The 14,814-nt window shown below is 29.5% G+C and overlaps 1 protein-coding gene across 2 annotated transcripts; it reads right to left on the bottom strand.

The window, feature by feature from the left end:
- Positions 1–910: 910 nt before the first annotated feature.
- On the bottom strand, positions 911–8,358 carry LOC115723872 (uncharacterized). 2 transcript variants are annotated; one of them, XM_061104596.1, is made up of 11 exons: positions 8,108–8,358; positions 7,582–7,821; positions 6,472–6,570; positions 5,973–6,076; positions 3,773–4,572; positions 3,538–3,660; positions 3,216–3,304; positions 2,933–3,133; positions 2,226–2,624; positions 1,830–1,913; positions 911–1,337 (listed from the first exon to the last, which is right to left on the bottom strand). In XM_061104596.1, the coding sequence occupies exons 2-11, from the start codon at positions 7,813–7,815 to the stop codon at positions 1,293–1,295; spliced, it is 2,178 nt and encodes a 725-aa protein (XP_060960579.1). In that variant the 5' UTR covers positions 7,816–7,821; positions 8,108–8,358; the 3' UTR covers positions 911–1,292. The 2 variants fall into 2 exon arrangements, with proteins under 2 accessions (XP_060960579.1, XP_060960580.1); XM_061104597.1 differs by having other exon boundaries at positions 911–1,334; positions 8,108–8,356.
- Between the last annotated feature and the right edge of the window lie 6,456 nt (positions 8,359–14,814).

The following is a 14,814-nucleotide window of genomic DNA, read 5'->3' as shown; positions in this document are numbered from 1 at the left end:
GGTTAAGAAATACAAGATTAAACCCAAGAATAATATTGTCTATATGATCTATCAGCCCATAATGATACTAGTGTGTTGTGGTTAATCATAAATATCATGGTGTGAGATATTACTGTTCTGTGAATACAACTTACTAAAAGACTTGAGAACACTTGATAGTTTTTCAAGAGGTCATTTTTTTCGTTCATCTTTTCGTTTTATTATTTAATATATATGCATGTGGATGATCATAAAGTGTGGTACGATAATAATCTTATTAAACGTGTTTGCTGCAAATCTAATTATATTAGTACCTCTTTACACGCAAATTTATTGTTTAATGATATTTCCTAATACTCTTTTTTTTCTTTCTTGATATTTTTCTTATTAGGTTTACTTAAAAGAAGTTTTAATGAAGCCATTTTCTCAATAAATTGAAATACTAGCAGTAAGGAAAGTTGCATTCATTAATATTTGTTTCATGATCCCACCCAAATACTTATTTTCTAATTAATAAAGCATAAAGAAGGTAGACAAAGTAGGCTAAGAAAAACAAAAAAAAATTAGGTGTTATCTATTTAAGAACAGATACCCAAGGAAAACTTTGTTAAAAAGCTTTGTATTATTGATACTAACTTGTACAAAGTATTTCTTAAACTCAAAGTCACAGTGAAGCCTCATTAAATGAAGTTAAATACACTTCTTAATATGCCTTAGTTGATAGTAAAGCATGTGGTATCAAAGATAACATTACAAAACAAGATTCCATAAGACCATAAGCCAATCTCTTCACTGCTTAAAGTAAAGAATTAGCAAATGACAGCTCTAATATTGTGTCAAACCCAAGTAATGAAGATAAAATAGCAAATATTTTGTTTAACACACACTCGTCGGATTTAATCTCTTTTAGTCCATAAATTAAGTAGTGTGATACCAACAAATCTTTTAATGATTTTATTCACTAACTATGGTAAAATTACAAGATTTCGTAAAAATTTATAAATAAAAATAAATGTTTTTCATTTAACTTAGACCATCCTATACAACAAAAATAAAATAAAGAAAGGGTGAGGCCCTCAGTAGGAGGGCCTTTGTGTTGTCTCAAAACTGGTACAAATTCATGTATGCCTTACACTTCTCCCTTGGACTACAAAACTTTGTTTGTTATATGGCGAATGGGAGAAATGCACAAGAATTATATCTTATGAAGTGGGAGTGGAAGCAGGCAACAAATCGTCAATGGCGGCAGAAGTTCAGCTTAATGCAATTGCACTGCACAGCCATTCTCAAATTTGGGACGACCACTATACTTCTCAGTCACCATTCCTTTCTCCAGGGCTCTTTCTCTTGATAAGCTGCTTTAAAAAGAAAAAAATAATAACAGTAAGATTCAACAAAGGCAGCATATGGCGATACTATGTTGCATAAAAAGTATGTTAAATGTCATGTTTCCTAGTCAGCAGGCCTGGTTGACACTGATTCATCGCAGTTATACATGAGTAAGACAACGAATGAGAATGCCATAATTTATTGCATTATTTCAACAAGCTTAAATTAACCCATATCTGGACATGCAAGTGTCTACCAAAAACATCTTGGGCCATGTAAAACAGCCATAGTTAAAATAAGTAAATACAATCGGTTAGGTAAGCATGTTTTCCTATTTGAGTATAGGCATGTATATCTACATGTATTCTTCACTATTCGATTATTTAAAACTATAAAAATGATCATGTACAGTTACTGAGCTAAAATTATGGGGAAAAAAATAAGATCATAAATACAAAAGACACTTCCTTATTATGATAATAATTGGATGGAAAGAAAATGTACAAAAAAGAGAAGCCTACCTTGTAGAAATACTTTTTCCGAAGCTTGATTGCCATGCGCACACATCTTTTTACATTAATCTTCAGTATATTGTCATTAAAAATCTGAAATAGGGTAAATATATAAATTACTTCAACAATTTCAACATAGGAACCATTAACATCTTTGAAGATCTAGATATTGTAAGGATATTCATAAAGGTTAAACAAAACAAAATAAAAAGAAATCACTCAGAAGGAAATTGGGCAATTCAATTAAATATTTTCTAATTTGTATATATATTTATAGAACTCGTTAAACATATAAATCAAGACTCTTTGATTACTAAGGTAAGATTACCAATGTGAGGTTCAAGAAATGAAAAGATTGTCAATTACTACATGATAAACAATATAAAACTCAGTACATTCACCCACCTTTATCATATCATCAATTGAACGGGTCTCTCGAATAATTTTATTACGATTTATGACAAGGACTGCTGCCGCACAAAATACTGGTAACTCATCATCCCCTTTCTTAGTTGATGACAATGCAGTGCAGATCTCCATTGAATCATTCCTTGTCCAAAAATTTCTTGACAAGCCACAAAAGTGATGAGTTGTTTCTGACTTAATTTCATTTTCAGACAAAGAACAGTTCACATTTCCATGATTCAACTCTAAGCATCCTTTTGTAGTACCGCTACCATTTTCTTCAGTTTCATCCCTCATTTCTGCTTCAGAATCTCTTGGCAGCTGAACCATCAATGCTTCTAGACGACTCTCCTCTAAATCATTGACCATGGATTCATCAAAATCAGCTGCCCACATCATCTGCATGTTTTATTAAACATCAACATTAAAACAAATGGAAGAAATTCTGTACTTTGAGATTCGTTTACGTAAAAACAGCAAGACAAGATGCTTATACTCAACACATATTTGCATTTTCTTGATACCCATCAGACTATTCAACATCAATACAAATTCATTTTAACAGCCAAGTTCAAGAACTGTGCTTTCTTTTAATTCACTGCTTGGGGATAAAAACAAAATTCCAACATTCAACACACGAGAAAGTAAAAGCAAAAGAAATCCAGCATTCCATTCTATTATAGTCCAAACAAGAAAATTAGACAAACCTCCCACATACAGAGAGCATCGTTAAATGATAACTCCCGCCTGAAGAGTACCAGCAACATTCGGAATGCAAAATGAAGGCTTTCAGCACCTATATGTGACAGATGTGCAAAGATTTCTCTGTCAGTTAATTCCAAGATATGCCACAATGATTCCAACTGCTTCATCACTCCAGTTGGTCCTTCCATTAGAAAATTTTCACGCTGCAGATTTTTACGTTAAGAAAATATATAGTTGTAATCTTATAAGGACTAAAAGTGAAAATATTTATCAAGTTTGACATACCACTCTTCTTAAAAGCATTTCAAAGCACCAAAATGCATCAGCGTCATCTTCAAAGAGAACAATGAATGGAGACAGCAAGTCACTCATACCTAATAACATTTTGAATCAAATGGTCAGCAGATGATTGCAGGAAGTATAGTAAAGTTATTCAATGTAAAGGCACCTTGATTTTTGTACATTTCCTTTTTTTCTGTATTTCTTAACTAATAAAATAAATAAAAATAAAATATATACAAATATTTATATATATAAATATTTACATATATATATATATATATATAGAGAGAGAGAGAGAGAGAGAGAGAGAGAGAGAGAGAACAACCTTGACAGTAACCAGTTGCAGGATCAACCCAAGCATAAACAGCAAGAATATCTGACATCCTAGCTAAATTTTTTGTGTTCTCGTAGAATTCAAGATGACTATCCGTTCTCACCACATCAACCACTGAGACCATAATTAATTTATCAGCTTAAAGAATAACTTCAACAATGCTATCACCAGAGCACATTTAAATTAGGAAAGAAAAAAGTGGAACGAAAAAATGAAATAAAGTTACCTATGCGGTGAAGAGTCCAAAGCCATTCAGATACTCTATCTTTATTCACAGCCTCTACTTGAGGCAAAGTTCCATCAACAAATTCAGTATCTGGTACATCTGATATCCTCATTCTCTTTACTATGTCTTTCTTCTTATCACTAATATTGGACTGCAGTACTGGTTCTGGTTCACAGACATCAGCACGAGCCATTTCAATTTCAGCGTTTATGGGATGTGATACATTGTTAGATGATGGGGTGTTTGACTCTATAACTAAATCTATGTTATTGTTTATTTGGAAACTGTGCATTTTGTTATCCTTCAATCTCAATTTTTGTTGAGAAAGTTTGTTGTCTTGCATGTCAACTTCTTCCTTATCTTTGTCACTCTTGCCAAACAAATCAGTAACAGGCAAAGGAGGAAAATCAAAGCAATTTTCATTTACACGCGGTGATCCATTTGCTTCAGTCCCTACATTGTACTTTTGGGAACCAGAAGTAGCCATGAAAAGAGAAGAGTCATTTGCAGCATTTTCAGAGCTTCTCCTCACACTGACAAGGTCACCTGAATCACTAGAAGTTTCACTGTGGTATGAAGAAGACAATTTAGTATCATTATTCCTATAACAGTTACCCTCTACTTTGTTAGCATTATCAATGGAAGCTTGTCTTGTTTCCACATTTGAATCTCTTATTCCATCATCTTTTGATGGGGCCCTCATATCCATAACTTTAGATCCCACAGCATAAGCAAGGGAACCAGTTCCAATGCTTGAATGCATCATTTGGCACTGCTTAATCAGGTTTTCATAATGTTCCCTACATGAGAAATGCAATAAAGCTTTTTAAAAAAACAAAAAGAGCATACAGTTTTACTTGTATTGCACATTCAGAAAAAGATATGGTCTTAAGGTGGACATGTATTTGTCTAGAAATTGCAGTTGAAGAGGTGCTTGATTGGCCATTATTCATTTTCTAAGAAAGACCCTTTGACACTTAACTATTTACTTACTCTGACTAAAGATCAGTTTTCTGAAAAAGAGTATTAACTAAAAGAGTAATTTGCGACATAAATACCTAAGTTTAATTCCCAGTTGTAAATAAATACTTAAATTTAATTTTTGGCGGTAATAATACCTAAGTTATAATTCTGGAACTTTTATAAGTACCTGACTGCTAATTGTTAAGTAAATTGCCACGTGACCATTCCTAATTGGTCCAAGTCATTAAATTTTTATTTTTTTAAAAAAAATTAATTAAAATATACCAATAAGAAAATGACACGTGGGTAATGACATAATATTTTAACGGTTAGGTACCTACAGAGTTCCAAAAATATAAATTAGGTATTATTACCGCCAAAAATTAAACTTATGTATTTACTTGCAACTTGGAGTTAAACTTAGGTATTTATGCCACAAATTACTCTTAACTAAAACTATGTTTAGCCACTTTTGAAGGTCCAAATCTAAAGTACCAAAGCATGATGAACTCTTGTCAACATTTGAACAATTATATTCATTATGGAGCAAAACCTTAAGTTAGAATAAAGAGTCTTTCTATGAAATATCATATCCAACACGATTTGATGCGGAATGGTGCAATTAAATACTAGGTTCCACATATTCTATTTTAAATTAAAATATGTAGGCAAAATATTAAATTGTACCAATCACCATATGCCACATCAAGTGGTGTTCAGCATTATGGTGCCCCTTGACAATACTATAAAATAAAGGAACACTCACCTGATAGAATTAACTAATCAATAAATAAGAGAAACTTTGCACTAAAGTAAATTTGCATTCCTCATAAGTCATTTTCATAGAAAATACTTTATTAAAGAACATCGCACATTATCCCATTCAAGCATGAATGTTAATCTGCCCAATGCTCTTGTTAGTCCATCTTCTACCTCACTTTAGTGTAATTCTTGCTTAACAAAGTTTTTTATAAGTTTTTGATTGAAGACTATGTAGCAAACTATATAATGACAATTCTGAACTATGCTCTTATTTATATATTTAAGAAAAATAAGATGACCATTTAAGAAATAGAAAAGGAAGACATGTCATTAAAACAACATGTGAGTATGATGGCAACTAAGGTTGAAGCTAAGGGGTGCACCCAGTATCATTCCTAGACAATAATATGGGCTGAACAAGAACAGAATGAGCAGCTGGAATAAATATATGAGTAAACAGAAGCAAATACAAAACCTTCGTGCTGCCCTTAATTGTCTTCGATAATCTGCTGTGCTACCTAGAGTATAGCAACCAAGTAGAAATTCCCAAACTTCTGGCCTGATTGATGGATCTACACCCTATCATACAGCAAGTTAGAAGTTAGAATTCTTTGATTACTTATTTATTGATAATGAACAAGAATACATCATAACTTTTCCAGACGACAATATCAAACAACATTGATTTTTTTTAAGGAAAAAAAAAGAAGTTTATATCCGAAACCCCTCTTTCCCTAACTATCATTCGTAATTTTAGTAATAAAAAATTTAATAGGCAATATCCAATACATGAAAAACTCAATATACATGATGCACATGGCACAGTTACATGTTATCATGATCCTTCAACACTTGAACAAAATGCCTTGGTAAAATATAAATGAGAAGGTACGTAGTGACATTAAAAGACAGGACCTAAATAAATACTAATGATTCTTAAAAATCTTTCACTTTTACATCAACGTATTACGTACCCCAAGAATAATCCGTTTAAGTGCCTTCTGAAAACAAAAAATCTTTCCATCACTGTCAAAGGCTGCATGCCACCTTTGTGGCTTAAGCATTTTGTTTGCCTGCATAATAAAAAGAAAGATGAAAAATTTAGAGCAAGGTAACAAATAAGATGGAAGAAAAATTATATTATTAATCTGGAAGAAGTATAGAGGTAAGAATTTGAAAAAAAAAATGCAAATAAGAAAGTGAAAGAAAAAATTGCTAATAAGATTAATTTTGTACATAAACTTTATTTTCTGTGATAAAGGTTTTCTATAAATAACTCGGTAACCAGAATTCTATTGGAACATAACTGAAGTATGTGAGTGCATATAAGTATGTTGCATAGATATATGCACCACCTAGCTAGTCAAAGGAATATGTTTGTGAAGAAGCAAATTAAATGTCACGATTTTCCGCCTCTTTGGGGAGATAATTAAGTTAATTTCATCACATAAGGAGCACTTGCTGTGTCATTTAATGTATAAATTCATGAAAAAAGGATGTAATGCAACAAATAGAAGATAGATGTCTCCCAACTCAAATAACTTTTCATTTTTTGTTTGCACAGCAACCTCCTCAAGAATGAATAAAGCTAAACGTAGATGCAGATTTTTAGAGGAAGCAGCACAAGCTCAGGTAATATGTATGGAACGTGGATTGCTAAGTTCATGAAAGGTTTTGTTAGAAAAGTCCACAATTTGGATCAATGCAGAAAGAGCTGAAGCTTTAGGCGTGAGAAAACATAGTAAGCCATGGGCAGGGGAAGCTGGGATTACTTTACATAATCTTAACTCAGAAATTCTAATACTCAAAAAATCACAACTTATTCTGTTTATATTCAAGTGAACTAAATCATATAAGCTATAATGCTATAAGCTAAAGGGGCTCATTTTTTGTTTTTGCTAAAATCACATTTCATATCGATAAGAGATTCCAATAAAGTTATAAACTTTTCATTAAAAAAGAAATATTTAAACTGCTCAACTCAATTACAAGCACATAAAGATGGCGTAATATGAAACTTAGATAGTTGACAATATGAAAATTAACAAAAGGGAATAAGTTGGGATGTGTTAAAAGAGGCTTACAGCTACAGAAACCTTTATTGGCGACTGGGAAAGGCAAGGCTCACCAATGTCCCGAACAATTGAACTGACCCTTTGAAAATTCATGGCCACTCCACCTTTCGCACAAGTCCATCGGTCTTCATTTACGCCCCTTCCTCCTCCTCCTCCTCCTCCTCCTCCTCCTCCTCCACCACAAGACATATCACACTTCCCGAAATCCACCTCTCGCCTCCTCCCCCTCCTCCTCCTTACCATTACCAACTAGCACAGCCCAATTCAAAATAACCATAAATTAATTAATCAACTGATGAAGTAATAAAAACAATAACTACCACGAAAAAGCATTTCACATATAAATATCAATAATTTGGTATCGCAAACGAACTACTGTTATATGTGATCGTGGGATTTGAAAACTGTAACCAATTCATCAAAAAATAAATAAAAATATATGAAGAGAGGAAGAAGAGGAGAATAATAGGCGATGAGTGATGATGATGATGATCAAACAGCGATCGGAATCAGTGAGAAATATAAATGAAGTTACCTAGAGAGCGAGATAGAGAGAGAAGGAGAGAGCGTGATGATGAGATCTCTACAATTGAAAATGGGTAAGAGAGAGAAATAGAGAGAAAGAGGGGTTAAGGAAGAAGAGCTCATCTTCTTCTTCACCATCTACTCGCTCGCTAACTCCACAACACCACTGCACCCCTTTCTTTATGTTTTCCTTTTATTATTATTATTATTTTTCATTTTTATTCATTTATTTTGGTTAAGATTTATTTATTTATTTTTGTAAAAGATAGATATGTTATTATAGTTTTAATATTCATTTACAACAATACAGGAAAGGAATATCCTAGTCCTACTACATTCAATTCCATGCCTATTTCGTCAGCTGGTTTCTAAGGTCCACACCATTTTGTTTTTGTTGGTATTAAAAGATCAAAATCAAGGTGAAAAGCATACTAGGCTGTGGGTTTTAAAAACTAATTAATAAATATATATTCATTAATTTGGTAGAGGAGAAAAATGGATAGAAACTAAATTTGAGATTGTTTGGTAAAAGATGAGAGAAAAAAACCACTAAGAAAATTTCTCACCTAAATTGAAGACAAAAGTGAATAGAAATATTTTGTTTAGGGTAAGATTATAGAAATTTACTAAAACATGCTTTCATTTTTGAAATAAAATAAAATTAATAATATTCTATTTTGTAACTCAATATTAAACAACTTAATGGAAAATATTTTTCTCTTTTTTTTTCAGATTTTCTTTCCCTTCAATATTTTTTCTCTCTACCAAACACAGGGTAAATCTGACCTACAATAATTAAAGAATACCTGTTGAAGTTTATCAAACATTCCTGGCTTTCTTTTTTATTAGGGTAATAGAAATTTCTCACAATCTTCAAGTCAATCTACGTACTAGTAAGATAAAAAGTAACATATAGATGTTTCTAAATATTCTCAATACTTAAGATGTCGAGATTCCTAAACATCTTTTAAGGTTAGAAAATAATAAGAATGTTTTCTGTGACCTAGGATTATATATATTTACATTAAATATTCTAATCATATTAGGTTTAGGTTTTAATAAATAATATTTTAAATTAAGTTTAGATATTCACCAACTAATCAAAAAAGAAAAACTTAAAAAATTATTAGTTAACGTTTTGAAGATTTCTAGGGTATTTTTTCATATATTTATTTTAAATAATTAAGATAAAATTTAATTATTTAAAATAATATTTTCTTTTAAAAGTTATTTAATTTAATTTAATTTTAAATTAAATATATTCTGATAAACTTAATTTAATATTTATTTTGCAATATTAATTCAAATAACTGATATTACCATTAATGGAATAATTTTTAATGGTTACGTACAGAAATTTGATTATAACCAAAAAAAAAAACGTTAAATATATAAAATGAGAATTATATTAACATAGTTTTTTTTTTTTATGACATAAACGCTTTTTTTCAAAAAAAAAAAAAAAACGCGTAATTTTTTTTAAGGAGATTAACGTAATTTTTATAAACAAATTAATATTTTTAATTAAAATAGAAACTATGTTATTTTAATTCTTTTCAAAATTATGTTATGATTTTAATATGTACCTAAAAAGTGAATATTAATGAGTACATAGTATTATAATTGTAAACTAATTAATAATTATAATATAAATTTAGTAGGCAATTCTTCATTTATACATCGTTTATACAGTTTTAAAATTTAATTTTCATTTTAGATATTTTAATTTTTTAATTATTTATTAATTTTATTTTATACATGGAGTTATTATTAATGAGTAAATATTGTAAAAAACTAAAATGATAAAATAAAATCTTAAATTTGAAATTAAAAAATACCCAATTTATTGACAATATTTAAAACTAGGGAATATAGTCGGTCTTCGCGTAGCTAACTTAATTTTTTTTAGTATTATAATAAATAATTACGTAAAGATATAATTCTAATATATAATAAAATTATAAATATATTATCTTATTTCTTATTATTAATAATTTATTTATTAAAAATTAAATGCACAATTTTATTAATTATTATTTAGAATTATTTATTAAGAAGTTTTTTTTTTTTTTGATAATTATTTATTAAGAAGTTTAAAATTTATTAAATGTAGTATTTTAAATTGTTTTGTTAAAAGAAATTATTTTTATAAAAATAAATAAATAAGGTAGTGTAGATTAAAATTACTGTGTTTTCCATAATGCATTATTTTCATATCTCGGTCATTCAAAAATATTGTTATTATTATATCTCACTTATTTTTATCGTTGTATCTCACATGTTGTCATCATTGTATCACATCCCTTGTCATTGCTGTGGTTTACTTGTAGTTGTCACTATTATATATATTTCCCAAATTTATATCTTAATCTTAGATTTCATCTCGAATTTTAAACATTTTTTAACATTTTTAAGACATTAGAGAAAATTTATAGTTGTTCTGTTATTTTTTTGATAAATCAGCAAGTTTATTATTAATCCACAACACTTTGTACAATCATTTACAATGAAAGAGCATCTTTATGTTAAAGACCTCATGAACAACATATCTCTCTTCTTTTTTTACAATGAATGGAACCAATCTTTATCTTGTTGACCAATTTTGTTTAGCCAAAATAATTTTATTCTATGTTTAACACTATTTTTGATTCTTTGTACAATTACATCTTTACTTTCTATATGACTATTCCAAATTTGGTCATTTCTAGCATGCCAAATGGAGTAGACCAAATGAGCAGCAGCTGCTGCCATTATATTCTTTTGAAACTTGCTAATTTTTGCCTTGTGTATCCATTTGAGTAGCTGGGATAGCTCATTTGTTTGGGCCCCCATGACAGCCACATTTTAACCTGTTGTAAGCAGTATTCAGAGAAAGGACACCAGAAGAACAGGTGTTCGTGAGTCTCGGGCAGCATTAAACACACGCTGCAAGTCGGGTCATCAAGCAGCCGGAATCGTTGCAATCTTCCCTTGGTTTTGAGCCGATATCGCACAACTAAACAAAGTATAAAACTATGCTTGGGTGTGTTGAATCTCCCCCAAACCTCATTGCTCTATGCAACTATAACCTGTACAGGACAGATCATTTTGTAACCTGCTGAAATCTTGTATTTTGTTTGAGCAAACCGGTGCACATCCGTGAGAGATTTGATTTGGTTCTTGGCTGCAACTATTTGCTTCCAATACCAACTTCCTTGACTTGTAGCTTGATAATCTCACCAATTCTCTTCTTTTATATAGACTGCATGTAGTTTGTTCTGTTATTACTAATTAATATGTTTTAAAAAAGTTATTATTATTTTTTAAATATCTTAATTAAAAAAAATATATATATATATATATATAAATATATGATATTTTAGTTATGAGAAATGCTAAAAGGCAACCCTCCTTGTTGGTATCATACCACTATTAGTGTAATTAAATAGCAGGTCCCATATAACTTAAAAAATAAGATTTAGAGAATATCATTAACTAATCGTAGGGTGCTACCAATGAAAGGTGTTGGACACTACTGGTACACAATAGTAATACTCTGTAGTTATAATGATGTGATACTTGACATTAAAGTTATCATTTAAAAAAAAAAACGTAAAGTAACCTTTTGTTAAAAATTAATTAATATTTTTTAATGAAAAATTTAAACGTGGTAAAAAGTAATTAAAATATTATTTCAAGTATCACGTACAACTGATTCTTTTATTATTATTATTATTATTATTATTATTATTATTATTATTATTATCTTAATATTTTTTTAAAAAAAAAAAGTCAAAAACGTACACATTAAAGTTATCATTTTCATATATTATTATTATTATTATTATTATTATTATTATTATTATTATTATAATAATAATAATAATATTTTTTTAAATAAAAGACAAAAACGTTAAGGTTGTAAATTATATTATTATTACTATAATTTGAGTTTTATGGAATTATTTTTGTATTTTTTTATAGAACTTAAATTAAAAAAGTGAGAATTAAGGAGAAAAGAGAAAAATAGTTTTAGAGCAATTATATATATTAAAAATTAAAAAAAATGAGAAAATTAAAGAGAGAAAATAAAATTGCTTTAAAAAACATTAAGAGTATCATGTCACCGCTTTATGTCTCTGTTATTTATATATATAGATATAGATTAATTTATATGTATTGATTTATATTTTATATATGTATATAAACGAAATTTACGATTAATTATATTTGATTTAAGTTTTAATATTTTTTTAGATTTTTTTTTTATTTTCTAACTTTTTTTTATTGATTTATATTTGAAATTTTTACACCAAAAATACAAAATACCAACTTTATTACATATATACAACATTACGGTTACATCAACATTTTTACCTTCTCTCTTAATTTTATTACACATATACCACTTGCACATCAAATCCATGCACCTATCAACCATCAATCAACTCTCAATCACTTCCCTTTTCTTTTTTTTCTTTTGTTTACATTTGATTTTTTATTTCTATTCATTTTTCTTTTTGAATCAGATCAGGTAAAATCCATGCACTTATCAACCATCAATCAACTCTCAATCACTTCCCTTTTTTTTTTCTTTTGTTTACATTTGATTTTTTATTTTTATTCTTTTTTTTTTGAATCAGATCAAGTAACCTCCATTGTTGAACCATAACTCCCCACGATTCTCCAACAATTTTTTCCCTCTCATTTTTGTTCTTCAATATTTTTTCAACTCCCACTAAACCAATCACATAACTGTTTTCCCTCTTTTCTTTTGTTTTCAATCTCTATTTAAAATGATTGTGACCCGTTCATCCTCATCTCCTTCCCCTGTTCAAAAAAAAATCTAGAATGGGTTTGAAATCACTAGCTAATAAAGCTAAGGGAAAACGTCCTATTATTTGAGGAGGAAGATTCTGATTTTGCTCCTCCATTAACGAAGCGTGGGAGACCTCATCCTAAGAAGAAAACAAAGCTCGGTGTGCAAGAAAAAATGGCTGAAGACGTTTCTGGGAAAAAAGCTCATGTTGGTGCTGATGTTCGAACCGAGGTTTGTTTTCGGTTTCTTTTTGGTTTTCGCCCATTTTTGAAATTTTTTCATATTCAACTTTTGTAGGTTTTGTGTTTATTGATTTATCATTTTGTAATAGTTTTTTAATAGTGTAAACACCTTATGTATGTATTTTTTTTAATATGTTTTTTATCTAGTTGTTTCCTATCCATTTTTATATCATCAATGGGTAACAATGAGATTTATCATGGATGTTGATGTTCAAGGAGTTTTTCCTGTATTTTAGTTTGTATACAGTTGTTTTGTAGTTTTATTATAGTTTTGCTACTTGCATATGTTATTTCATTATAAAACTAATATGCAACTATTTGCACAAAACTTACTATGCATAACTACTATTTCTTAGTCCCCATCAAATTAAATTCCTGCATAATATATAAACTATCATAAAATGATAATGTAACTATAAGGCAACCAAAACAAAAAATAAACAGACTTATACGTAACTGGTTGTACCTTAATTCGATTTTACTCTTCTTATTGTGTTTTTAAAAAAATATATTTATATTGGAAACCAGTAATCAATCAAAATGCAACTGTATATAACGTAGATGTATTATTTATGAGGTTTCTTTAAAAATTTTCACATCATACATTGTTTTGGATTTGGTGGGAGCTCCAGATCTGTTTGCTACAGATCTACATTTCATGAATCTGAATTTCGATATTAGGGGGAGTTGTTTTGATCGAATAAAACAGAAAACAAATGTGTAATTTCAGTTTCTTCACAGTTTTTCTAATTTTTTTTCGTCATTTTCTGTGTAGATCATTGCAGGTCTTCTTTTCCAGTTGATTTTGCCAGACTTAATGGTTGTATTTTCCTCGTTTTGGTTTCATTTTGCGGTTTTGAAACGATCGAGGTATGTTCATCTTCAACGTTCGCTCTGTACAGCTGAAGGCTTAGTGCATGTGGTATTTTTGTAAATATTTGTATGTTGACTGTATAAATGTTTAATGGGCCGGCCCATAGTATTTCTGTAATTTTTTTTCCTTTTTTGTATTTTTCTGTTTTTTTCCCTTTATATTTTATGTATGTATATAAATGAAATTTATAATTAATTATATTTGATTTAAGTTTTAATATTTTTTTTTGGATTTTTTTTATTTTCTAACTTTTTTTTAAATATTTATATTTTTATAGAAAATTAAAATAATAGTAAAATATCAATTTATAGATTTATATTTTTTTATAGAAAAGTTATTAAAATAATAGTAAAATATTAATTTGTAAATTTATGCTTTAATAAAATATTAAAATTGAGAGAATTAATGAGAGAAGAGAATAATAGTTTTGAAAAGATTTTAGAATGTCACATCATCGCCTCATACTTCTCATTTATATAGGGAAATTTGATTTTCTATCCTTAAAAAATCCTAAAATTATATTCCTAAACCTAAATGTTATAACATAGGCAATATATGACTACTTTGGCTTTATCCCTATAATACCCCTCACATTTGAACCAAAGCAATTGTCTCTCTCTCTCGGCCAAAACACCTCCACCACCTCCTGCACCACCTCCAACGACGACGACGAGGACCACCCAGCCCCCTCTGTCGGACCCGAAGCCTTAACCCACCCAGCCCCCTCTCTCTCTTCGTCTCTCTCGGACCCGAAGGCTTAACCCACCCAGCCCCCTCTCTCCGTCGCGAAGCCTCAACCCCGA

This window comes from Cannabis sativa, chromosome 9 (genome assembly GCF_029168945.1).
Source record: "Cannabis sativa cultivar Pink pepper isolate KNU-18-1 chromosome 9, ASM2916894v1, whole genome shotgun sequence".
NCBI lineage: Eukaryota > Viridiplantae > Streptophyta > Magnoliopsida > Rosales > Cannabaceae > Cannabis > Cannabis sativa.
Note: the sequence above shows the minus strand (reverse complement) of the source record. Positions and strands in the feature narration are given on the sequence as shown.

Excerpts from the sequence above, each read along its gene's own strand:
- LOC115723872 (XM_061104596.1), bottom strand. The coding sequence starts at position 7,815 with ATGGTAAGGAGGAGGAGGGGGAGGAGGCGAGAGGTGGATTTCGGGAAG. Across the intron at positions 6,571-7,581 it reads CAATAAAGGTTTCTGTAGCT|GCAAACAAAATGCTTAAGCC; the intron begins GTAAGCCTCTTT and ends TTTATTATGCAG. Across the intron at positions 4,573-5,972 it reads CAATTAAGGGCAGCACGAAG|GGAACATTATGAAAACCTGA; the intron begins GTTTTGTATTTG and ends TTTCTCATGTAG.